At 37.5% G+C, this 26650-nt stretch overlaps 1 protein-coding gene across 2 annotated transcripts in view; it reads left to right on the forward strand.

Annotated features, from left to right (window-relative positions):
- Positions 1-20458, forward strand: part of LOC102581244 (kinesin-related protein 4) — a 52955-nt gene extending 32497 nt beyond the window's left edge. Inside the window, exons 15-32 of one of the 2 annotated variants that reach the window (XM_006340040.2) lie at positions 2643-2882; positions 2971-3036; positions 3111-3281; positions 3392-3496; positions 6165-6251; positions 6382-6531; positions 6726-6839; positions 6971-7057; positions 7131-7334; positions 7417-7605; positions 8878-9084; positions 9276-9365; positions 9459-9599; positions 9999-10096; positions 11979-12057; positions 19224-19367; positions 19531-19602; positions 20039-20458. In XM_006340040.2, coding sequence (XP_006340102.1) covers positions 2643-2882; positions 2971-3036; positions 3111-3281; positions 3392-3496; positions 6165-6251; positions 6382-6531; positions 6726-6839; positions 6971-7057; positions 7131-7334; positions 7417-7605; positions 8878-9084; positions 9276-9365; positions 9459-9599; positions 9999-10096; positions 11979-12057; positions 19224-19367; positions 19531-19602; positions 20039-20266 — 2472 coding nt within the window. In that variant the 3' untranslated portion in view covers positions 20267-20458. The remainder of the gene's footprint in view (positions 1-2642; positions 2883-2970; positions 3037-3110; positions 3282-3391; positions 3497-6164; positions 6252-6381; positions 6532-6725; positions 6840-6970; positions 7058-7130; positions 7335-7416; positions 7606-8877; positions 9085-9275; positions 9366-9458; positions 9600-9998; positions 10097-11978; positions 12058-19223; positions 19368-19530; positions 19603-20038) is intronic. The other variant, XM_006340041.2, reaches the window with a different exon arrangement.
- Positions 20459-26650: the final 6192 nt, after the last annotated feature.

Here is a 26650-nt window from a genome sequence, read left to right on the forward strand (position 1 = left end):
TTGGGGCTGCTTGGATGAAATGGAGGCTTGCCTCTGGAGTCTTGTGTGATAAGAAAATCCCACCTAAACTTAAAGGTAAGTTCTACAGAGTGGTAGTTAGACCGGCCTTGTTGTATGGAGCGGAGTGTTGGCCAGTCAAGAACGCACATGTCCAAAAAATGCATGTTGCGGAGATGAGGATGTTGAGATGGATGTGTGGGCACACTAGGAGCGACAAGATTAGGAATGAGGTTATCCGGGAGAAGGTGGGAGTGGCCTCTGTGGTGGACAAGCTGAGGGAAGCGAGACTGAGATGGTTTGGACATGTGAAGAGACGGAGCGCAGATGCCCCAGTGAGGAGGTGCGAGGAAATAGTGGTAGAGGGTACGCGGAGGGGTAGAGGTAGGCCCAAGAAGTATTGGGAAGAGGTGATTAGACAAGACTTGGCTAGGCTTCACATTACCGAGGACATGACTCTAGATAGGAAGGAGTGGAGGTCGCGTATTAAGGTGGAAGGTTAGTAGGGTTAGCGTGTTGCCGTCCCTCGCGAGGGTATGGGTGTTAGCGTTTTGGAGTAGTCCTAGCCGTATTGTTGTTTACTGCGTTTCACTCCTCACATTACTTTCTTGATGGTATTGTATCTTTTGTTGATTATACACTATCTTTTGGATTGGTTGTTATGTTTTATATATAGCTCTCCTGTCACTTAGATTTGATGTTCTTGAGCTGAGGGTCTCCCGGAAACAGCCTCTCTACCTCCACGAGGTAGTGGTAGGGTCTGCGTACACTCTACCCTCCCCAGACCCCACCTAGTGGGATTTCACTGGGTATGTTGTTGTTGTAGAGGTCAATTGGGAAGCAGGTAAGAAATTGTATTAATTTTGATTGAACCATTTTCATTTACTATTTTGAATATTTTAGCAACTTAAAAAAAACTATCTTAATAGATAATGCTCTATCACTCTTAAAACATGTAAAAGTTAAAATTAAGTTTGAACTCGCATAAAATTGCAACCACTTCAACCCACCCTGCACAAACTTAAACCCACCCAACCCAAACCATCATAGCCTTTAACATGCCTCACATCTGCCCCGCCCCGCCCCATTGCCATCCTTAATGATTCTTGTGTCTTGAAGGCTCTTCTCTCAGAAGACTGATTTGGTTTTGTCACGACTTGAAATCGGGCTATGATGACGCCTACTATAAAACCCCCAATAGGCAAGTCAAAATCAAAAGTAGAAGGAAATACAAAACTAGCTGATAAATATGCGGAAGCAGAAATAGAGATATAGAATAGGTCCCATAGCATAGATATGTAATATGATACAAGGAATCCAACCTTGGACTTGGTGTCACCGGTACAAGAGCATCTAAGTATAGAAAGGCTATATACATCAAGTATATCTAATAAAAATACAAAATATATAAACAAATACAAAAGGAAAACAACAAATCTTCGGATGCCAAGAGCTCACGATCAAAGTTTGCGACAAGCCGACGACCACGGAAGATCCAAACCTCAGCAAGGGTGGATCGTACTAGAAGCTGCATCAGAAAAAGATTTAGAAGTGTAGTATGAGTACCAAAACACGGGGTACGTAGTAGGTTTACAACCTTCATCTACTTGTTGGAGAATTCTTCAATGGTTTTTGAATTCTCTTCTTAGATTTATCACTTTTATTTGCCTGGTCTTGTCACTTCCTTGGAATTCTTCTTACAACTTGTCCCAAGCCTCCTTTGCAGTTTCGGTAGTCATAACTCTTGTGAAAATTACTTCTGAAAGTGCTGACTGTATGCAAGAGAGAGCTTTAAATTTTTTTGAAACCTCTTCTCTGTGAATCTTAATTTGCGCCATAGTTGGGTTATTTGGCAAAGGATTTGTATCTCCTCCAACCTTTACCACTTCCCCCAAATCATAAGCTTGCAAATAGGTTATCATTTTTACAGCTCAAATTGGATAATTCTCTCCAGAAAACTAGGGGTGAAGGAATCGAGAAAATGCTTGAAGCCATAACAGTATTTAGTTTTATTCAGGTTTCTTTTTGGTCGACTCTAACTCACAAACCCTTAGAATAAAAAAGCTACTGATACCATTTGTTGTTCTACAGAGAAGAGAAAGGAATACACAAGTCAAAACATTCAGCTTATTTTATTCATTCACTTCATGGAAAATAAATAGATGAAAAACTCCTATTCTATTTCAACTGGGGTACTAAGTGAACTCCTATTCTACCCTCAACTAAATAACTAAATTTCAGAAATAGAATACTAAATTAGGAAGAAACAATAACAATAAATATCTCAATACTTCAACAACTTATGTAAAATAATTAATTGGGACTATTTAGCCCTTTCTAATGTTAAACTCTTCTAATAGTAAGTTTTATCAATATATTTTCTTCAACAAATTCTTTAATAATTTTTAACGTGATTCATTGGCTCAAAAGTCCTTTGCAAACATTGGTTCCAAATTCTTCTTCGTCTTCCATGTCAATCTTCTCTACAAACATTGGTTACAGATTCCTTGCATGCATTAATGATATGCCCTTCTAAATTGATTATGAGCACCAAATGGGAGAACTGGAACTCCAATCTAGAACCCTGGGTAAGCTGCTTTACCTATGCAAACAGAAATTAAATATTTTATTCTCTGCTGCTTCAGTTGAGCTCCACAGTCAAAGAGAAGGTTTCTGTAGTCAAAGATAAAGGGATTGAACGTGACGTTGGACCCTTACTTCCTTTTGAAGAACTATTAGATGCTGACAGCAATTTAGACTCTGGCAAGCAAGAAGACAATTCAAGGAGTAATCAATTGGAAGACTGTACTCTCCCTGACCCACAGGCTTTGTTGCATGTGACTAGCAGGAGAAAAGGAGCCTCTAGGAAAAAAAGCTCCTCACTGGTTCACACTTTGCTTTGCTATTTCAACTTTCTTTCAAAATAGTATCATACTACTGATTGTCGTGTTATTATTTTTTAATTTCTGGCAGGAAGACAATGATTTACTGGAACTTCAAAGGGAGTATGAGGAGTTGCTTTTGAAATATGAATCACACGTAACATTCTTTTTCTTTGCTTCTGTTATTTCTGATTCAATTTGATTTATTAGTTTAATCCTTGCTTTTTCTAGAAAACTGTGAGTGAGGTAAAGATTGACTATCTGACAAGGAAGCTTTTTGAGGCTGACATTCATCTGGTCGATGGTTCTGAGCAAGATGACAATTCTTTGATGCTGTTGTGTGGGAGCAAAACTTTGAGAGAAGCAGAAGCTATTTTTGTGATTAAGCAGCTCCAAGAGAAGGTGTCCTCACTTCTTTCCTTGCTCATTTTCCCGTCATCTATATAAATAAGATTACCTTGTCACTTTTCCTCTTTTTAAGTGTTTCTCGAAAATGTGGAGTTTTTGTTCAGATCACTGTGTTAGAAATGGAGAGATCCTCATGCCAACAGAATTTGGACTCTGTTGTTGAGATCGCAACTGAGCAGACCATATCTGCAAGAGAGAAGCATGAGGAGGTAATCATGCTTTCACATTTTATGCATTGAAAGTCGCAATTATGATGATTTATCTCCTTATATCAAGAGAGCAAACAAAGTGGTGATATATGCTTTGATCACTTCAGAATTTCTCTGCTAGTAGCATAAATGTTGTGGCTGTAAATATCTATACCAATCATTGAATTCTCACAGCCAAGCACCAAGAAAATCTGCTATTTCTACCTGATAGAATACTAATAAAGAGTTCTGTTTCTCCCATTTGCATGATGAAGCACCAGTAAATATGAAACATATGGTAGTCTTCTATATATCGTAATAAGTGTTGTTTGATTAGTAATTTTCCAGTTTATAAATGAAGTAGGCATGTTGTTACTGAGTACAACAACAACAACATACCTAGTGAAATTCACAAGTGGGGTTACATGGACCTTACCACTACCTCGTGGAGGTAGAGGAGCTGTTTCCGAAAGACCCTTAGCTCAAGTGCAGCAAATCCGGGTACAAAGGAGACATGAAGAAATATAGCAAGTAACTAGGAAACAATGTAAAGTCTACTAGAAGGGAGCAAAAACAACAAAATAGTGCGATAATCGAAACATAATAAATAACATACTAGGATAGATTATTGAAAACAATAAGAAATAGTGCTAAATATCAAAAACAAGAACTACAATAATACAATGACAAACACCAACAACTCTAAGCAAGACAACACTAGACTACTTACTAACCTTCTATCCTAATACGTGTCCGCCACACCCTCCTATCAAAGTTCATGTCCTCAGTAACCTGAAGTTGTGTCATATCCTATTTCATTACCTCTCCCCAATACTTCTTCGGCCTACCTCTGCCTCTCCTCGTGCCCTCTATAACCAACCTTTTGCACCTCCTCACTGGTGCGTCTATGCATCTCCTCTTTACATGTCCAAACCATCTCAGTCTCTCTTCCCTCATCTTGTCCACCATGGAGGCCACTCCCACCTTATCCCAAATATCCTCATTTCTAATCTTATCGCTCCTAGTATGGCCACACATCCACCTCAATATCCTCATCTCCGCAACATGCATCTTCTAGACATGAGAGTTTTTGACTGGCCAACACTCTGCTCCATACAACAATTCGGTCTAACCACCACTCTATAGAACTTATCTTTATGTTTTGGTGGTACCATTTTTACCACACAAGACTCCAGAGGCAAGCCTCCACTTCATCTCCACCGCACCAATACGATGTGCGATATCATTGTAGATGTCCCCACTCCCTTGGATTATAGACCCAAGATACTTGAATCTGTCACTCTTGGGGATATTTCGTGTGTCAAGCCTCACTTCCACACCTACCTCATGCATCACATCACTGAATTTTCACTTCACATAATCTGTCTTGGTCCTGCTCAACTGTAACCCTTTAGTCTCCAAAGTTTGTCTCCACACCTCTAACTTAGCATTAACTCCATTACGCGTCTCATCAATCAGTACTATTTCATCCGCAAATAACATACACCAAGGCAGCTCATGTTGAATGTCTCGTGTCAATACATCCATCACGAAGGCATATAGAAACGGACTAAGAACTGATCCCTGGTGTACCCCCTCATCTCCACAAGGAAGTGCTCCGAGTCTCCTCCCACCATTCTTACTGCGTTTCAGCTCCTTTGTACATGTCCTTTATGGCTCTAATGTAGGCCACCAATATACCTCTTACCTCTAGGCATCGCCACAAGACTTCCCTCGTGACTTCGTCGTAGCCCTTCTCAAGGTCAATGAACACCATATGTCGCTACTGAGTACTGCTTTCAAAATCTAATTAGTAATGAAGACAAGAAGCCACCTTAAGAGCTGAAATGCCAAAACATGCTAATGCTGAATCTGAAGATCCACATTTGTTTTAATTAATCAATTCTGATGCTTCCCTCTTGCCTTAGTCACATTTTTTCATAAGTTCAATTTTATTTGTTAGATAGAGGGACAAGGGAAGGGGAAGGGGAAGGGGCAGGAGAAGAGGATAGAGAGATTCGATTCTGCACCTAATGTGTAGGAGATCCCCAGTGGTACCACTAGGCTATAAGTCTCGGTGGTCGAATATCATATTCTTAACTTAGTCCCAAGATACATCCTCAAAAACTTTTGCAGTGACTAATATCAGAACGATGTCTCTGATGATGATTTTTATCTATTCAATAGTTATTAGTTTAATTTATTAAATGAAGCGTTAAATGGTATTTTGCTTTCCTTCTGCAATTTTGGCACAAATATGTCTCTCTCTTCTCTCTTTCTTACCTCACATTTTATCATATCTGTTTCCTCTGCACGTGCCACATCTCAGAGTGGGAATCAGGTTTTGGCCTTTACTTTTGCTTGTTGAGTATGTCTAGAATGTCCTGTTCCTTGCACCATATTTTATACAGTACAAGGCATAATTGCATTAGTGATCGATAAAATACATTATGATGGTAATAACTTTCGAGTTAAGTGGGTACAGCATTTCTCTATTAGATAGACTCAAATGGTCCTGCTATTCAAAGAAGCCAAAGACACTGGTGTTATTCTGCATCGTTATGAACATGTTTTCAGGCCGAGTCTTTGTCTACTAGGATCTCATTTTACATTTTACCTTTACATTTGATATCGATAATACCTTTCCTTTAAGTTCTACAGTGCAATAACTTCTGTTTTAATGCTTTAGCTTTACCAAGAGCTTTTGAGTGTAAAACTTGAGGCACAAGGGGCTCGAGAACAGCTTGCTTCAATGGAATCTGCAGTAGTGCTTGTTGTAAGTTCATTTCCACTCTAATAGTGCTTGATGATATATTGTGACCGACATTCTTAGGGTTCCGCTTTAAGCATATAATACAACCATTTTCATATGCCTCCTGGGGCATTAATGGATACACTTATTTCAGGAGGACAACATGAAGTCTGAAACTGAGCTGATGAGGGAGGTTCAAGACTTGATGTCAGAATTTGAAAATTCACGAACCTTAATTGATTCATTCATTCCAGTGGTAGAGGAACTTGTCTTGTCATTCTCTGCTATATCCAAACTAGTTCGTGTGAGTATCTCTTGTAGGCCATTGCATAACACCTTTCAGATTTGGCCATTCTTTTCATATATTTATGGTATGCATGCAATATGTTCTTTAACAACACACGATTTTATCTCTTACGCTTCTATATATTTCATTCTAGTACGATAATTTATTTTCCATGTGTTTCCACTACCTGATCTGGTTTTTCCCACTTTCAGGATTTGAAGTCTTCAGCACTTGACAATTCCAACCAAATAAGATCCGTCATTAGAAACCATGAGAAATTACAATCTTTCTTGAGGCAAAAGATCAATGTAGTTCAGGATGAAAAGGTATAAATTGATTGCCTTTTCTTTTCGTTCGTCTTTATAATTAGAACTTTGACAACCAAGTATTATCTCACACTTCTGCTATTTGAGTTTCTGTTGAAATTACCTTTTAACGCATGCTAATCAAAATGTAGATTCTACTGGACAATCAGTCTTTTGATCTGCATAATCAGATAGAAGAACTGAAAAGAGCTATTGAAGATTCTGGAAATGCATTAACTGTAAGTTGCTTCACTTTCTCCTATATTGATCCTTTTCTATTTCTCTGCTCTTGCTTATCATGTTCTTTTCCAGGAAATATCTGATAAGTATGAAGCAGAAAAATTTGAACACCTTTCTCAAATTCAAAGTCTTCAAAAGGAGCTGTCATGCTTATCTTCTAGTTCTTTAGGCAGAGAGAAGGAAAATAGTAGAAAAGATTTGGAGAAAACAAAAGCAAAGTTGAGAGACACAGAATCCAAACTTAGGAATGCCATCCAGGAGAAGACAAAACTTGAGGTTTCATTCGAATTGTTTTGAAGGTTGATTTTCTTGTTCCGTCTAAGGCATTTCTATCTTTTCTGATGGTATCACATTTTAGGGTGAAAGAGCTTGTGCTGAGAGGGAAATTAAACGCTTAAATGGCCAGAGGACTATTCTTGAGCGTGACATCAATAAACGAGACTCAAACATTGGAAGAAGGCGTGATTCAGTTGTTGATAGGAGCTCTAATGTGCTTGACTCCAAAAGATCCAAGAATTCCTCTGTTTGTGTCGAACATGTTGTTCAGGTAGGTATGATGTGCTCAAACTAGTGTAAATAAGTTCAAGAAGTGTGTTTCTATGTAACTTAAATGTATACCGGAACAGTGAAAAACACTTTTTTATACATTATCTGTTGGTCAAGTTTTGAAATTAGTCTCACACATGTGGATTGAGCATAACTTATGGCACTGAAGGAAGTTAAACATCCATAACACAAACTTAGGCCATGACTGGAGTGGTTCAAGACCTTCTATAAGATCCTTTGGAACCCCTTACACAACCTATGTGGGACATGTAATAACTTAACACACTCCTGCACACATAACCCAATTTTGGTGGTTCACACATGAACTTTATGGGTGTGAGATAGGCTTACCGATTGTTGATTCTAATACCTTGTGAAGAATCTGAGTATTTTGTCCAAAACCTTAAGGCAATGGTATGGTGGCCCTAGACCTTATATACAACTTCCGTAGCACTTTGCCCCTTACTCAATCCATGGGGGAAAATCAGTAACTCCGTTGTGGAAAAACAAGAAGGCGGACCAATATTTGGTGTCTTTGTACTGTAGTTTTGTTCAATAAACCATTAATTTTAGAATATTACCTCGTCGTTAATAGAACTCTTGACAAGTAAAATAGGACAAGCACAATAATTAACAAAAGGCTGTCCAAGTCAGGGCTTGGAGTATGACATTTGTGCTTTCACTTCAATTTCATGTTTGGGCTTTTAGGGTCTGTTAATCTCAACGTAAATTCTCTTATTGTCCCCAAGGATTGTTTCTAACTTACATGCAACGTAATGAAAATTCAATAAAAGGAGCAGATCATCATATGATAAAAGTACTTTACCATGGTCTTCTCCCAATCATCTTATGATGACAATCTCAGGATAATATCAAGCGTTTTTAAGTGTTCAAATTTTATCACCAAATTAAGCATCACTAAACTCGGTATAAGCAGGCTATATTTACGGCACCCTTAAAGAAAAGAAAAAACTTATTGGCATGCATCATGAAGTCTAATCTTAGAGGATGTTCGTTTCATTCTTAGGATAATGCTCACCTAAGTTAGGTCTAGGAGTGACTATAACGTTTATTTGTTAGTACTATTTTAGACATCATTTTTGGCATTTAATCCCCCTATGTGTACTTTCTTCATCAATCTTATAAATAGTATTTCATATCCTGATGATATAAAAAGTAGATTAGTAATTGATTGTCTCTATTCCACTCAAGAGGGAAAGTTAATTATCTTTGTTGCTTAGTCTTAAGCTACTTTTCCTTTTCTGGTGTGAAGGAGGAGTACCGGAAATTGGAAGTGCTGGCATTTGAGATGGAGACAACAATTGCTTCTTTGGAAGAGGAATTAACAATTTCTCATGCAGAAAACGAAGAAGCCAATTCTAGAGCAGAAAATTTGGCATGTGAATTGCAAGCTTTATCTGATGAGTTGAATATGTCAAATACAGAACTAAGTATGCTGAAGGAAGAGGTGTCATGCCTTGTAAGTTTATATTTGTTAATTGTTCCACTGCAGTTCCCTCTTTCTCATATACTTTGATTATCATATTCGTCTGTTGAGCATGAATCTTTTGACTATCATAAGTTAACGTTTTCTACTATTGTGTCTTCTAAAAAATAAAATATTAACTTATTTCTGTTGTCTGATTATTATTTGTTTCTCTGGCATTCCAGAGATTATGTTCAGAAGAATCTGAATCACGATGTCAGAGATTGGAAACTTCTGTCAACATTTTGGTAGAAGAAAAGGAAGATTTAGCTATGGTAATAACTGAAATTGCTTTGGAAACATGTATTCTGAGGCTCCATTCAACTGTTTCCATTGCGTCATTTATGAGTGACTTTTTTTCTTTGCAGCAACTCACTGATGCCCTTTTGGAAATGGAGGAGGAAAAGGCCATATGGCTTGCAAGGGAGAAAGCTACAGTTGAAGCAATCAATGAAAAAGCAAAATCTTATAGTGCTGAAATTGCCAATGTATCACAGAAAATGACAGAGGTTACCTTCAGATTTACACATGATGTAGTTGAACAATTTAAGCATATTCTAGAAGCGCTGCAGTGGCTCTTTCTGATATTGAGGATCTCTTCAAAGACTCAGTGCTTGCATACTGTTCTAGAGGGAACATAATATTGTGGAAATTGTATTTCCGAGACGCCTAGTTAATTCAAAGCTTGTTCACTTTTAATCTTCCCTTTTTAAACAGATTAAGAGAATTGTTTGTGATGTCTGGTACCATAGAGCTTCCTCACTAGAAAAACACATAGCTAAATTAAAGAAATTAAAGATATCCATTGGGGTGATGAACTTAGCAAAATGTTGCACATCTATATACATGTCAATTGTCCATGATTTACTTATTGAATCTTGATTTATCATCCTGACTTTAAACTACAGGTGACCAATGAACTTGAGAGTTGTAGAATACAGTGCAAACGCCTTGAGGAGAGTTTGGTCATCTCAGAAAATAATGCGTTGGTGGACAAAAGATTCAGGTTTGACTATCCTTTGCTCCCCTATCACTCTGATGTGTTTCTAATCCGTTGGTTCAAATTGGTTGTCAATAGATAAGCAGAGGCGTATCTAAGGGGGGGTCACCGGGTTCACGTGAACCCATGGTCCCCTCCCGAGATCATATATATAGTAGTGTTATATTTAAAAAAAAATACTCCCTCCGTTTCAAAAAGAATGACCCCCTTTCCTTTTTAGTTTGTTTCAAAAAGAATGACCTCTTTCCTTTTTTGGTAACGTTTTACTTTCAACTTTCCACGTGGCATGTTTAAGACCACAAGATTAGAGGGCAATTTTGTACATTTGACATAACTTTAATTTAGGGCCACAAGATTCAAAAGTCTTTTTATTTTCTTAAACTCTGTGCCAAGTCAAACTAGGCCACTCTTTGTGAAACGGAGGGAGTATTGAAATATAGATGTGTGAACCCACAATTGAAATATCAATGGGGTAGCCACTGAACATTTTTTAGTACAAAAATAGTGATTTTCTTAGCAGTGAATGTTGTATCATTTTAAAGAGTCGGAGCAACATATTAGGCATGATGTTTTACTTATTTCCAATCATTTCCGATCAAACTAACTCAATGAGAAAATATATGGTAGTAAACTAATTCTGGTTGTTGATGAAAATGATGAACAATCGGCTCAGGGTAACAAAGTCATGTGCTTTGTCTACTTCACGATGTATGGAATGATGCTTGTTGCACTCACTCCAAACTACCACATTGCTCTAGTGTCATGTACACTATTTGTTATTGTTGCAACGAAGGTTCAATTGGCTTGTAATACAAACTTATGGTTAGTTTTGATAGTTTTTAAAACTTTTGGGTATAAATCATATTTTTCTAAAAAAGTGAAATATATTTCCCAAATACTATGGCCAAACTCATGGTGAAATTTCACCCAAATTTTCACCCAAATAATATTTGCCAAGAATATTTAGAAATCTATGGCCAAACGCTAGCTTAAAGTATCACATAATGTGATTATGACCGGGTGCACCTCTCCGAGGTTAGAAATTTAAATTTTATATTTATCTTGTTTTATTTTTCTTTCTAAAATTAGATAACACTTCTCTAAGTGGTAATTGGTGTGTATATATATATATATATATATATAAATTAAATTTAGACCTATAATTTTAAATTTTTAATGGTTTTCAGTAGTAAAAACCTAAATGTCGAACCAATCAAATTTATATCATAGATCAACCTTTTTATAACAGTGCACCCATCATCTCAAAATCCTGGATACGCCTCTGTTAAGATAAGTAAAGTAGCTAGTGACTAATCTTTTCAAATGTATTCTGTTGTCTTTTTAAAATGTATTCTGATGCAGAAAAGAGCACATCTATTACACTTACGCTTTCTAAAAATCTAAGTTAATTTCAAAATGAGTATAACATATTTAGCTCTAGTAAATTGGTACTCGATAAGCCAAAAGTGACTAGTAAACTGGGACAATGGGGGTGTGTCAGTGTATTTCTATAATGGTGATGTTCGGGCTAGCTTGGGTACCTAGACTATTGCAGTGTACCTGCTCCTCCCACCAGCACTGATGCAAAGAAATCATTGCTTCTGCTGGGATTTGAACCTGGTCTCCTCGGGATTTCGTCCACTTCACTGAATGCTAATCACCACCCTTGGGTACTAGGACGATAGAGTTTATAATAGTTTGTTAATCTATTTCTTAAAATTTACTTGAGGTGCCTAGGTGATCAAGTGATAAACTTTGATTCTACAGCTGCTACTACCCTCATCAAAAGTTGGGTGTATTCAAGGTGCCTTGAGTATTGTATTCCTTTGAACCTTTAAATTGGTCTGCCAGATGATATACAGTTATTGCCTTTTTCATTATTTTACAGTGAAGAGAAATTACTGGAGATTGATCAACTTAGACTTAGCCTGAGAGATGCCGAGGAACAATGTAGAAGATCTCAAGAGGTAATTTGTTTGTACTTTTTCAAGCATTTAGAATTTATTGAGTGCAGCATTAGTGATTCAGCCTAGAAACGTATTCTGGGGGTAGGCTAAGCAGGACATACTTCAGTTGAATAACTATGCCCTGTATAACTCTTATCATACAAACTTTGGTGTTATTGCTTATTTGACTTAGAAAGTGAGGAAGTGCTTTTGTTCTTCAGTATTGGCTTTACCCACTCTTTCAGAAGCACTCCCGTCCAAAGAATTAATAAATGAATAAATTGGAGACAAGATAAATTGGAACAATTTTTTTGCATCGAGCTTGCTTATTTTAGAACCTTGGTGAGTTCCTGGTATAATAGTTTAAGAAATATTATAGCGTACTCGACAATCAATCAACTTTGTTTCAACCTCAAATGGGTGGTCCAACTATACAAGTCCCTATATCCATTCTGCTCTCTCTATCAAAAATAAAAATTTAAAAAAAAAATAAAATCCTTTTGGCTCTTTTTGGTCAATTTTCATTCCAATACTATCAATAGTTCTTCTTTTAAGTAAAATTACGGTTCTCTTAAGTTAAAGGATTTCTATATCTCATACTTCTACGTACACTGGCATACAAGTCTTTAAAGAGTAGAATGCCTCCCAAAAAGAGTCACACATAATGTATGTGTAACGACATCTAAGCCTTAATCTCAATTATTTGGTATTGGCTAATATGATACATTTTGTTATGTTTTTATCTAAGTCTTAATTAATTTCGAGAGATTGCTGGTCTTATGAGACAACTTTCCTCAATTAATTTAGGTCTACCTAGCAATGTAACACTAGAAGGAAGAAGTAAGGTAAGAGGGGTGAGAGAAAGATACATATAGAGAGAATAATCGAGAGACGAGAGACTAGAAAGGAAGAGAAGAGGAAAGAGAGAGAGTTTTGGTTAAGAAGAACTCATGAAGTACATGAAGATCTTATTTATAAGAAAGGAAGTTTTGGTTTAAATTATAAATCTTGAAACTTCACCAATACATATGGACTGTGATGAGGTGCCATCCAATTGAAGCAGTCCACAGAATGTCACTGTTGGGGCATTCCTGCAACACTTTGATCTTGATCATATCTACCTAAAAGGATAAAATTAAAAAGAGTTTTATCTCTAAACTAAATTATTGTTATCGTTTTTTAGTTGTAGGTAATAGATCAAGATAATTAATATGAAATGATAGCAATATCCTCATGATCAACTTCTTTCTCTTCCCCGAGGAGAAAACTCAACCGTCGACTTTGACAAGTGAGCCTGTATTATGATGAGGTAGTTGATCGTTCTATTCAAGAAAGTACACAGTGAAACCACCAATCAATTAGACTAACATCTTTGGCAATGAGTAGTAGCCAGCAATAGCTACACGACGAATCTAAACTTGTGTTTTGATACTAATTTCATGCAGCAATTGTCACATTGCAAAATACCCCCTAGATGTGACTGACACTGGCTAGTACCATTCGTCGGGAGAACCAATTAACCATTCACTTACCAATTTATATAAGCACATAGAGCAATTACGTGCAAGTCGAACAACAACAACAACAACAACAAAAACACCATACCTAGTGGAATCTCACAAGTGGGATATGGGAAGGGTAGAGTGTACACAGACCTTACCACTACCCATGGAGGTAGATAGATTGCTTCTGAAAGACACTCATCTCAAGTACAACAAAGTAAGAAAAAGAAAAAGAAAACAGTAAAGCAATCGTAGCAAACTTATAAGGAAAGCGTTGCAGAGCCTATAAGAAAGGAACAACAACAATAGCAAAATAATGTGATAATCGAAACACAATAAACAACATAAGATGATAGATTAGTGAAATTAAAAGCGCGCCTAAGCGCAATAGCGAGGCCGAATACACTTTGCCGCTTCGCATGACCTAAGGCGAGGCTCATGTCAGTGGCCCGTCTAATTTTTTTAATGTTTTTTATAAAAACATTTGTTTAAAAAAAAGGGTCCTTTTAAATTATTATAAAGAGTCTGTCCCTGTTCCCAAGACTGCAAATAAGGAAGTCATAGTCTCTAAAAGACAAAAAAAAAAAAAAGATGAAGAATTATAAGAAGACGAGGAATTGAAGGCTTGAAGCACAAAAAAAACAATCAAATTCTTCTTCCACTGGCAGAACAAGCAGCAAGCAAATACATGTATCTTCTTTCTCTTATTTCTTCTTACGTTTTACTGATTTCATAAATTGTTGATGCTGAACATTCAATATTTCATACTCCTTTTCATCTTTGTAGAAAATTTAAAAATAAATTGGAATATGAGACACTTGTCCTTGTTTAATGACTGATGGTGTCTTAACTTTAATAATGATCAATGAAAATTTAACACATGTAAGAGGATAATAACAAAAATAATTTTCTTAGAAGCCATATAGCCATAGTGGTGGACCCCATATATATGTAGTTGTATTTCATTATTTGGTAAGTAATAATTGCATGCAAAGTTCTTTTATGTTTTTTTTTGTTTCAGCTTAAAAATAACAAAAAACTTGTCCAGTGTCCCCTTTTTTTTGTTCTTGTGTATTATTATTTATTATTTAGAAATTATAACTGCTATATTATAACCTTCTTTTTTATCCAGAAGTAAAAATGGCAGAGGACTTGTCTAAAGGCAATAGAAGGGATCCTGGTTGGAAATATAACTACTTGAAGGACCCTGATGGGAACAAAAAAAAGGGGACATTGGACAAGTTCTTTGTTATTTTTAAGCTGAAACAAAAAAAAAATATAAAAGAACTTTGCATGCAATTATAACTCAGCAAATAATGAAATACAACTACATATATATGGGGTCCACCACTATGGCTGTGACTTCTAAGAAAATTATCTTTGTTATTATCCTCTTACTAAGACACCATCGGTCATTAAACAAGGACAAGTGTTCCATATTCCCATTTATTTTTAAATTTTCTAGAAAGATAAAAAGGAGTATGAAATATTAAATGTTCAGCATCAACAATTTATGAAATCAGTAAGAAGAAATAAGAGAAAGAAGATACCTGTATTTGCTTGCTGCTTGTTCTGCCAGCGGAAGAAGAATCTGATTGTTTATTTTTGTGCTTCAATAACTCGTCTTCTTATAATTCTTCATCTTCTTTTTTTGTCTTGTAGAGACTATGACTTCCTTAATTGCAGTCTAGGGAACTGGGACAGACTCTTTATAATAATTTAAAAGGATCCCTTTTTTTAAACTGATGTTTTTTTAGAAGGGCCCACTGATATGATCCCCGCCTTAGGTCATGCGAAGCGGCAAAGTATTTGTGCCTCTCTTTTGTGCTTAGGCGCGCTTTTAATTTCACTGGCTGCAGTCAGGACTTTATGTGAAGGTACATGGATCACATGTGGAGACTTCAATACCAATAGAATTATGGGAGAAAGAAGAGGATGTAACATAATCTCATATGTCATGTCTTACTTCTCAAGGTGGATAGAGGAGATGGAGCTACATGATCCTCATTTAAATGGTGGAAAGTTCTCCTGGTTTAGAGGCATTAATCATCCGAGTACAGCTAGACTAGACAGATTCTTGTACTCTATGGAATGGAAAGAAAAATTCAAAAACATCAGGCAAACGCTACTACCTAGAGTGCTATCTGACCACTGTCCTATCTTGTTAGAAAGTGGTAACTGGGAGCAGAAAAGGTCAAACTTTAAGTTTGAGAATTGGTGGCTAAAGGTGGAGGGTTTCACCAACTTGATTCAAAGCTGGTGGAATGAATTTCTAGTTGAAGGCTGTCCTGATTATAGACTGAATATTAAACTAAGAATGCTAAAGTAGAAACTCAAGGAGTGGAGCAAATCAAAATTTGGGGAGCTTACTAGTAAGAAAAATAGCTTACTGGATGAATTGGCAGGAAATTGATTTGATACAAGAAACTAGGGAATTGACTAAAGATGAGGTGATAATAAGAGCCACCATAGTAGTGAAGTTGGAAAAGTTGGCAAAAAATGAAGAATTAAAATGGAGACAAAAATCAAGGGTATTATGGTTGAAACAAGGAGATATTAACACAAGGTTTTTTTAGAGAATGGCAACAACACACAGGAAGATCAACACTATTGATAGGTTGATAGACAGAGGAGAGGTTGTAGAAGACCATGTAGAGATCAAGAACACCATGATTAATTTCTACAAAAAGCTTTACACTGAATCGGAGGAGTGGAGACCCAGTTTTGACCTTGTGGAATGTCCAACTATTTCTCAGAAAGAAAAGGATTGGATGCAAAGACCATTTACTAAATCAGAGGTCTTGCAGTGCCTAAAACTATGTGATGGAGATAAAGCTCCAAGTTCAGATGGCTACCCAATGAAATTCTTTAAATCTTGTTGGGGAATTGTAAAAGAGGATCTGATGCTGACAATTCAAAATTTCCATCAAAATAAAATTTTTGAAAAATCTTTCTATGCCACTTTCCTAGCACTGATTCCTAAAAAACCTGGAGCAGAAGAAGTGAAAGATTTCAGGCCAATTAGCTTGATTGGAGGAGTCTAGATCATTTCCAAACTGATTACTGAGAGGTTGAAGACAATAATGGGGAAGCTGGTTGATGTACACCAAATAGCCTTTCTGAAAGGAAGACAAATTATGCATGCTGCACTAATTGCTAGTGAGTTGGTAGACTCCAGAGTTAAGCAAAAAACTCTTGGAATTTTATGTAAGTTAGACAGAGAAGGCCTATGATCATGTCAATTGGTCTTTTCTGCTGAAGATTTTAAAGGACATGGGATTTGGGACGAAATGGCTCAATTGGATAAAGTTCTGCATATCCACTGTTAAATTCTCCCTGACCATAAATGGAAACTCTGAAGGTTTTTTCCAATCACAAAGAGGTTTGAGATAAGGTGACCCTCTCTCACCTTTTCTTTTCTTGCTAGGCATGGAAGGCCTCAATCACATGATCAGAAAAGCAAATGTTAATGGATGGATTAAAGGTTATAAGGCTCAGACTCAGGGGAATATGGACAATGAGGTGGGGATTACTCATCTACTATATGCAAATGACACTTTAGCTTTCTGTGAGGCTGAGGTGATACAAATTAGACACATCAGAGCAATCCTTACCATCTTTGAAGGTATATCTGGTCTGCATGTAAATTGCTAGCTAGAAATATTGGCTGCGAAATAGCAACCCTACCTACAGGGTATTTGGGCATGCCTTTAGGAGCACAAAATAAGGAGATAGCAGTGTGGAGTGAAGTTTTGGAGAGATGTAACAAGAAACTTGCTAGTTGGAAGAGTCAATACCTCTCCCTGGGAGGTAGGTTGACTCTAGTTAAATCAGTTCTTGATGCCTTGCCTTCATATATGATGAGCCTATTTCCTATACCAAGGAACATTGTGAAAAAGATCAATCAACTCAGAAGGTCTTTCCTATGGAATGGAAATAAAGAGCACAAAAGTTACCATCTAGTTAAGTGGGATACTCTTACTCTTAGCAGAAAGCAAGGGGGGGTGGGAATAAAAAAGCTCAATCTTCAGAATAGTTGTCTCCTTCAAAAATGGTTGTGGAGATTCTGCATTGAAGATCTGTCGCTCTGGAAAAGAGTCATCACAGAGAAGTATGGACTACAAAGCCATTGGATTACTGAGGAGGCTCTTGAAACTTTTGGGTGCAGTGTGTGGAAGACTATTAGAAGATTATGGCCTCAGTTCAAAGGCAATATCTCACTAAAGGTGGGAAATGGTAGGAAAATTGATTTCTGGAATGAACATTGGATTGGGGATCAAAGCCTGAAATCACTCTTTCCTGACCTGTTTATACTCAGCACCCAAGATAAGGCCACAATCTCACAGCTATGGAGCCCTCAGGGTTGGAATCTCAGATTCAGGAGAGGTTTCAATGATTGGGAAATTGAGAGGGTCATTAATCTGTTCCAGGTCCTCAATGGCTTCCCTGGCACCTCCACTAAACCTGACAAACCTATTTGGAGATGGCATAGCAAAAGCGTGTTTACAGTAAAGTCATGTTACTGGAGATTCAATATTGGCCAAAACACCAGATCAGAAACTGGCCATAAAAGTTAATATGGAAGATAAAAATACCCTGGAAGATCTCATGTTTTGCTTGGTTAGTGAGCAAAAGGGCATGCTTAACACATGAAGTGCTTCAAAAGAAAGGCAGACAAATATGCTCAAGATGCTTTATGTGTGATCAATATGCAGAAGTTAATAGTCCCTTATTCCTTCCTTGCAAAGTAGCTACAAGCTTGTGGAACATGTTTCTTGGTCTTCTTGGTGTTTTCTAGGTAGTTCCAAAGTCCACTAAGGATTTGCTCTACTGCTGGAAGGAGATAGGAAGAAGGGAGTCTAATGAAGATTGGTGGGAGTTAATCCCAGCCTGCATTTGGTGGTCCCTTTGGAAAGAAAGGAAGGGAAGATGCTTTGTGGATAAGAGAAGCAACACCCAGAAAATTAGAATGAATTGTCTTAGTCTTTTGTACTTTTGGTGTAAACAAGATATGGTGGGGGATATAGAAATTTTTGCTGACTTTATAAGTAATTTGTAATTTCCCATAGGGTAGTTTGATATGCTCTAATGAGATTGTAAGCGACCTATGCTCATCATTTGTTTGATGATGAGCCTTCTGTGAATATACAGTTACCTTTATCTAAAAAAAAATAAAAATACAAAGAAAACTTTATGTTCAAACTTGTTTTTTTGGAAACTGGTAACTTCATCCTCATTTTCAAACTTAACACTCACAAACACTGAATTAGACAAAATGGGAAATGCCTTCCACATCTGCCAGTGAGAACTCACTAAAGTAAGTTCACATGAATGTCAATCCTATACTATGTAATCTGAACCTAATAGAAAACTTCAATCATTGATAGTAAGTTCATGTGAATGTAGACGTACTCAAAACGAATGTTGCCACTGGAACTATAATCATGAATTAATAAGCTTATTTACAAGATCCTACATGCTGTTGCGTTGCTGTCAGTTTCTTCACCTCCAGCAGCTGTGCATGACAAACTTATTCAGTCTGGTCCAATAGTATTTGAATTTTGGACCTCTGTTGTAGTTCACATCAGTTCAGTTGATCTCCTTTTCTTGTCCATATTTTCGGCATCATTATATGTTACTGCCATTCTGCATAACTGGTCTTTTTCCAATGAAATGTTAAATCAGATGCTCACACAGGAGAATAAGGATCTGTGCAAGGAAGTAGAAAGACTTCAGATGGAGTTAAGCATGCTTAGCAAAGAAAGAGTTGATCTATTAGCCCGTAGTAGAGAATCAGAGACAGAGCCAATTCATAGAGATGACTTTCAGGTTTGCCACTTGAATGCCATGAACTGCTTATTGATGAATCTTCTCTCAGAACAAGTAAAGGAGATGTGATTCTCATTTGTCTGAGACAGATTATTACAAATGTATTTTGTTACTTAGACTTTCTCTACTATGCTCGAGGATAACAATATATTTTGGTTATCAGCTTTCAAATTCAAATCATGAAGTCGAGCAGCTCAGTGAGAAGCTTTCAGCTTTGGAGGCTAAAATGCATAATGTAAGCAATCATACATATGGTCAATCACACATTGTACTTGATTATGATGAGATGACAGGTTACCTTTTTGTTGCTATATTTGTACAAGTTATCCTCTCTTATTTCTTGGTTCTAGTATAATACTATATTGCTATATGTGATTATTGAGGTTAAGAAATGAAATAAGTATGTACTGTGAATAAAAGCTTCTGCATCTGCTTCTATATGTTGTTCTTGCATTTGCATAACTTCTGCACAGATGAGTAGATAATCTGCTGAACATGCTTGCATGTGTAATTAAGGAATGTTTCCTTGTGTATGCATAATTACGAACACAGCATATTTTCGTGATAAGTTGCACGTATAACTTCTAAAAGAGCAATCTGAGTCAAGTGGTTCATTTCAAGCTTACTATTTTCAAAAGAGAGTGATGTGATTATCTGATATGTCTGAACAGGGTGAAGTCAACCACAACAGTGATAAAGCTAAGTTGAGAATGAGACTTCGAGGGGCACAAGGAAAATTGGATGCATTTCGAGTAAGGTACCAAGAGGCGATGGATGAGATAGACTTTATGAACAAGAAATTCGAGGCGGCTTCATCAAAGCTGAAAAATCAGTTAGCTTCAAGTGGTCTTGAAATCCTCAGCCTCAAGAAGCAGCTAGCTTCTGGAAGGGGTCCTTGATTGGTTAATATATCCTTGCATATGTATAAAGTACATATCTGTTGGATGATATGAATATGAATATCTTAACTAACCATTAAAATATATACGAGAACTTGACAAGTCGTTATTCACCATTATACCTGCCTGTAATGCATCAATACACCAAAGACGTAAAGTTCATCTACTGGTATGTCGGATTGGAAAAGTGAACTACAAATGTGAAAAACCAGTAACAACCTAATCTGCTAGTGATAATGTGTGTTTTGGGTTTAGGTCCGCACGATTTTAAAACACATCATTAGTGTGTAAGTCATGCTTATTTACTTAGACTCAGAATTGAGGTTTGCCCAGCCTTCAGAATTTGCCTAAATCCAGTTAAACTCTGGCCACAGTGACAATACTGACACAAGAATAACTCTGATACTATTTTTAACGGGTCAAAGCAGAAAACATCACTAGGTGATTGGGCTAATATAGTCATATTTACAAAACATTCATAGATAAATAAATAGAAAAATGAGAAAAAAATTGTATTCTTGTTTCGGGACTTTTAAATGCTAAAAAAAAGATTTGGGTTCAATAGAACTATGAATTTCTTTCACTAAATAATTATGGATTTTTTTACAAAATTTGGACTCAAAAAGATTTCGGACAAACTTTCAAGATAAACTGAAGCCCTTTGGTAGCACGGAGGTTTCGCCAAACTGGAGGAAAGTGATCCTAATGATGTGTATGTTGTCGTGAGTATTTAAATTTGCATCGTGTCAATTGATGTCAATGCATGAAATGTATAGTATGTAAAATAATTGAATGAAACAAGTGGCAAAATTGAATATATTGATATGGAATAGTAAATTTGAAGCAGATTGTAAAATAGTTACTGAAAAATAATGCATGTATGTGTACTTTAACAATCAAGCTTCACAACTGATTATGTATGATATAATTTAATTTTCTTGGAGAGTTCTCTAATTGACAACCATCACGCGAGTTTTATGATGATACAACGTTTTGTCCATGTTGTTAGATCTATCAAGTACCTTGCCAGGATAATCCAATCTCTAAGCCCTTACTAGGAGCTTTCTGAGCAGTTGCCCGAATCAATGACACAATCCTATCCTATGTTACCGGCGCAGTTCTAGGGGTTTGGATTATTTGAACCTTACCTAACTCAGAGCTCAATGCTACTCCCAAAAATAGGGAATGTGCTCAATAACTATAAAAAAAATATCCCACTTTAGGGGAAAAACTCATAATTTGACACTCTGGTCTATTTTCAATAAAGTTTCTTCAAACTGATCTGAACTTTATTTTAATTTAAACCTGACTATACTTTTTTGAAAAACATAAGATTATGCTTTCTTTTTGAAAATTAGTCTATGGTTTTGATCTTAGGCATATTTATATGCCTACAAAGCTAATTATGCCCGCATTTAAGCTTAGTTTGAATTCAATATGTGGTAGTTTATAGTTTTATTGAGTCTTTTGGTTGTCTATGAGCTAACCAACATGATTAGTTGTGTAGGTAAGCTTAATCGGAGAAATGAGCTCAAAAATGGACAATGGAGGAACACAAAAGATCCGAGGCAAAAGAGGGCAAGGAAGAAGCTGGAGGAATGTCACTTAAGGCATATCTGTATTCGCGGAGAGGAATGATAATTTAATTCGTGAAATCAAGATTTAGGAAGAATGCCCCGTGTAGCACCCGCGTCGCGGAGAAGAGAAAATTATCTCAGAACAAAATCAGAGATTGCCTCCGCGTCGTGCTCCTTGTGCCCAGTTTTGGCCGTTTCGACTTTTAGTATAAATAGGTCATTATTTTATTTTATTAATTATTCTTTTCTGGGTTTTGTAAGAACGACGACTTGGGAGAACGTTTTCTATCATTTTTAGGGTTCTTTCCTAAACTCTTTTCTTTCGATCTTTGTATGTTATTTGAACATTGTTTGATCGATTCTTGGATTATGAGTAGCTAAATACCCTAGTTCTAGGGTTGTGGCTACATGATGATTGTAATCTATTAAGTTTCATTGGGTTAATGTCAATTATCATATGAATCTTTCTTATGTTCTTGTTTTCCGTATTTCATGACTGATCACCATTAAAATCAATACATTGTCCAAATTGAACTCGGGAGAGGAATAAGAGGATAGAACGTGGGACATAAGGAGCATGATTATTTCTAAATAACTAGGGTTAATTTGTATCTAGGATAGGGATATACCTAGAAACCTTGCTTGGGTCACTATACAAGAAGAAATCGTAAAGCTTGGTACTTAGTCCATCTTATCCCCGCTCAACAATGTAGTTAGGGTGTTATTTATCATAGGTGATTAGAGGTCGGGAGACCATGATCATACATTTAACCCTGTGATTCATTGATTCGATAGTTGATAATTACCCATATAAATGATATTGATTGCATGATTCCTGATAAAAGCTGTAGCCCTGGACTTTACCCGATCATTGTTTTTAAACCATTGAAATTAAATCGCTTTTGTTACCTTTTGTTATAATCTTAGAAGTAGAAACTAAATCACTTTTGAAATCTTGAATACACTTGTGTTTAGCTGAAAGTTAGAGAAGTTAAGTAATTCTAAGCGTAAGTCCCTGTGGGTACGATACCCGGCTCTCGAAAAGAACCGCTTTAATACTTGAACGACCCCGTGCACTTGCGTGTGCGATTTGGCCGCAACAAGTTTTTGGCACCGCTACCAGGGACTTTAGAATTAGAAATTATCTGATTTTTCTGATTTTTGAGGTTAAAAAGCAAGTGTTGACAACTTGATCTTACCAATTCATTGTTGCAGGTTAATCTGAAGTTTCAAACTAGATGACGATCAAGGATTGGTATCGCCTCTAGCTGAACCAGAAAGGTTTGTTCACTACCGGAGAAGGCAAAGACGACTTACTTATCTGGTCCCTCTTGTTGCTAGTGAACCAACATCTCCAGCATTAAGATTTGAGGAAGAAGTAAGAGACGTGGCAATCCCACGTCCCACCAATATGACATCTTGTATTTAGAAACCTTAAGCTGGTGGGAGGTTTGAATTGAAGCAGAGTATGGTGCAACTACTGCACACTAATGGGCAGTTCACTGGTCTGCCGCACGAGGATCCAACAGTGCACATTCAGAATTTTCTCGAGATCAGTGATACGTACACTCTAGCTGGAGTGAATGTGGATTATGTGAGGCACACTTTATTCCCTTTTTCTCTGCTTGAGGAAGAAAAAGATGGTTAAACTCAAAGCCCGCAAACTTAATTACCTCTTGGAATGATCTAGCACAGAAATTCCTCATCCAATTTTTTCTATTTGAAAAAACAGCTAAGTTGAGGAGTGACATTTTGAGCTTTAGGCAGAAAGTGAGAGAAAACTTATACCAAGCTTGGGACAGGTTTAAATCTATGTTGATGAGCTGCCCTCATCATCATCAATCTAATGAGGTGTTGGTCCATACCTTCATTGAAGGATTGGAGCCTAACACCAAGATTCTACTTGATTCAGCTGCAGGTGGTCAGGCTTTGGAGAAGACATATGCTAAACTATTCACCTTGCTGAACAGGATCTCTCAGGGCAACCCTGAATGGAATGGAGGAGGAATGAAACCTGTGATTCAGAAAACGGCAGGTATGTTAGAGGTAAATATTGTGACTGCCTTGATTGCACAGATTTCTGCTATGCAGAATATGATGAACACTCACTTCAGCAATCTAGCATTGGGACAATAGCCCGCACAGGTAAATGCAGTTCAGCAACCACCATCTTGGTGTGAGATCTGCGGAAGTGGTGACCATAGCACAGAGGTATGTGGTGCAAACCCAGACTCTATTAATTTTGTAGGCAATACCCAGCGAGGGGGAGGCCAGCAGAATTATGGGAACTCTTATAACCTAAGTTGGCGCAACCACCCGAACTTTTCTTGGGGTGGAAATCAAAACCAAGGTCAAGGTAAAAATAAGTATAGACCCTAAGGAAATACATAGGGGTACCAACAACATGCCCATCAGAATCAACCTAAACAACAATCTGGAAACATGAGCATGAAGGAGATACTGAAAAAAATTATGGTTGATCAAGCCCAATTAGTTGCTGATGCATGAAACAATTAGCTAGCTATACAGAATATGGAGAAGCAATTCGGGTAGCTGGCTAGTGCCCAGAACTCACGACCACAAGGAGGTTTGCCGGGTAACACTGACCCAAATCCCAAGCAAGTAAATGCAGTAGGTACTCGCAGTGGTTTACAATTGGAGGAGTTAGCTCCTAAGAAAAGAAACACTGATGCTGTGAATACAGAGAGTGAACCCAAGGAGGGCAAAGTTGCTGCACAATAAGAAAGAGTGCAACCAATTGTGAAACCACCTCCTCCATTCCCTCAAAAGTTCAAGAAACAGAAGGAGGTCGAATGTTTTGGTAAGTTCCTCTCTCTTTTGAAACAAGTTCACATTAACTTGCCATTGGTAGATGTTTTGCAGGGTATACCCAGGTATTCGAAATACGTGAAAGAGATTGTGGCGAATAAAAGGAGGCTGACAAAGTATGAAACTGTTGCACTTACTGAAGAGTGCAGCTCCAGAATCCAAAATAAGTTGCCTACTAAATTGAAAGATCCGAGTAGCTTTACGGTTCAGATCACTATAGGGCAGAGCATTCATGTGCGAGGATTGTGTGATCTAGGAGATAGTATAAATTTGATGTCGACGTCTTTGTACAAAAAGTTGGGGTTGGATAGTCCTAAACCTACTACCATTATCTTACAGTTGGCTGATAGATCTGTAGCTAGGCTTGAGGGTGTTGTAGAGGATGTGTTAGTGCAAGTGGGATCATTGATTTTCCCAGTAGATTTTGTTGTGCTGAACTTTGAGCCAGACCCTGAGGTCCTATTCATCCTAGGAAGACCTTTCTTGGCTACTGAGAGGGTGATGATAGATGTAGCAGCTGGGCAACTCACTATGCGGGCCCATGATAAGGTGGAGGTTTTCGATGTGTATAAAGCTTTAAAACTGCCAGCTGTGTATGAAGAGTTGTCTTCCATAACTGTGATAGATCTTAAGGCAGAATCTCGCTACATTGCATCTAAGGACCCTCTAGAGCGAGTGTTAGTGGGGAATGATGTTTATGGGAATGCTGAGGCACATGAAATTGTGCAATTTCTTGATGTGGCACTTGTAGGTACATCTGGAGATCGATGGGAGCCTCTAAATAGGGTGTTGGGTCCTCCACCCAAGCCCTCCATTAAAGAAGCACCCAAACTGGAGTTAAAAGCATTGCCAGCCCACCTCAGGTATGCATTTTTGGGTGAAGATAAAACTTTACCGGTTATTTTATCTGTAGCATTATTTGATGAACAGGTGGAAGCAGCATTAATCATCCTGAAAAAGAGGAAAGCAACTTTGGGGTGACAAATGTCCGACATCCATGGTATTAGTCCCGCGCTGTGCATGCATAAAATATACATGGAGGAAGGGCATAAGCCGAGTGCACAACATTAGCGGAGACTAAACCCATTGATGAAGGATGTAGTGAGAAAGGAGGTAATCAAGTGGCTGGATGCAGGGATTGTGTACCCAATATCAGACAACAAATGGGTAAGTCCAGTATAGTGTGTGTCCAAGAAGGGCGGAATGACGGTGGTAACAAATAAGAATAATGAGTTGATCCCCATAAGAATAGTGACTGGGTGGCGGATTTACATGGACTACAGAAAGTTGAATGACGCCACCAGAAAAGACCATTATTCGGTACCTTTCATTGATCAAATATTGGATAGGTTGGCAGGTCAAGAATACTATTGTTTCCTTGATGGTTATTCAGGGTATAATCAGATCATCATTGCACCAGAAGATCAGGAAAAGACTACATTCACTTGCCCGTATGACACATATGCGTTCAAGTGCATGCCATTCGGTCTGTGCAATGCCCCAACCACATTTCAGAGAAGTATGATGGCAATCTTCCATGATATGGTGGAGGATTTTGTTGAAGTGTTCATGGATGACTTCTCGGTGTTTGGTGAGTCTTTTGAACTTTGCTTGACTAATCTTGACAAAGTTCTTGCCAAGTGTGAAGAAACAAATCTGGTGTTAAACTGGGAGAAGTGCCACTTCCTAGTTCGAGAAGGCATTATGTTGGGCGCAAAATCTCCAAAAGTGGGCTGGAAGTTGACAAGGCTAAAGTGGAAGTTATTGAGAAGCTACCACCTCCCATCACAGTAAAGGGAGTTAGAAGCTTCCTGGGACATGCTGGGTTCTATAGGAGGTTCATCAAGGACTTCTCTAAGACTGCAAGACTTATGTGCAGCCTGTTAGAGAAAGAGATGAAGTTTGTGTTTGATGAAAGTGTTTGCAGGCATTTGAGCTGCTGAAAAGAAGTTGATTGAAGCTCTTATTCTGATTGCTC

Source organism: Solanum tuberosum, unplaced genomic scaffold (genome assembly GCF_000226075.1).
Source record: "Solanum tuberosum cultivar DM 1-3 516 R44 unplaced genomic scaffold, SolTub_3.0 scf00016, whole genome shotgun sequence".
NCBI lineage: Eukaryota > Viridiplantae > Streptophyta > Magnoliopsida > Solanales > Solanaceae > Solanum > Solanum tuberosum.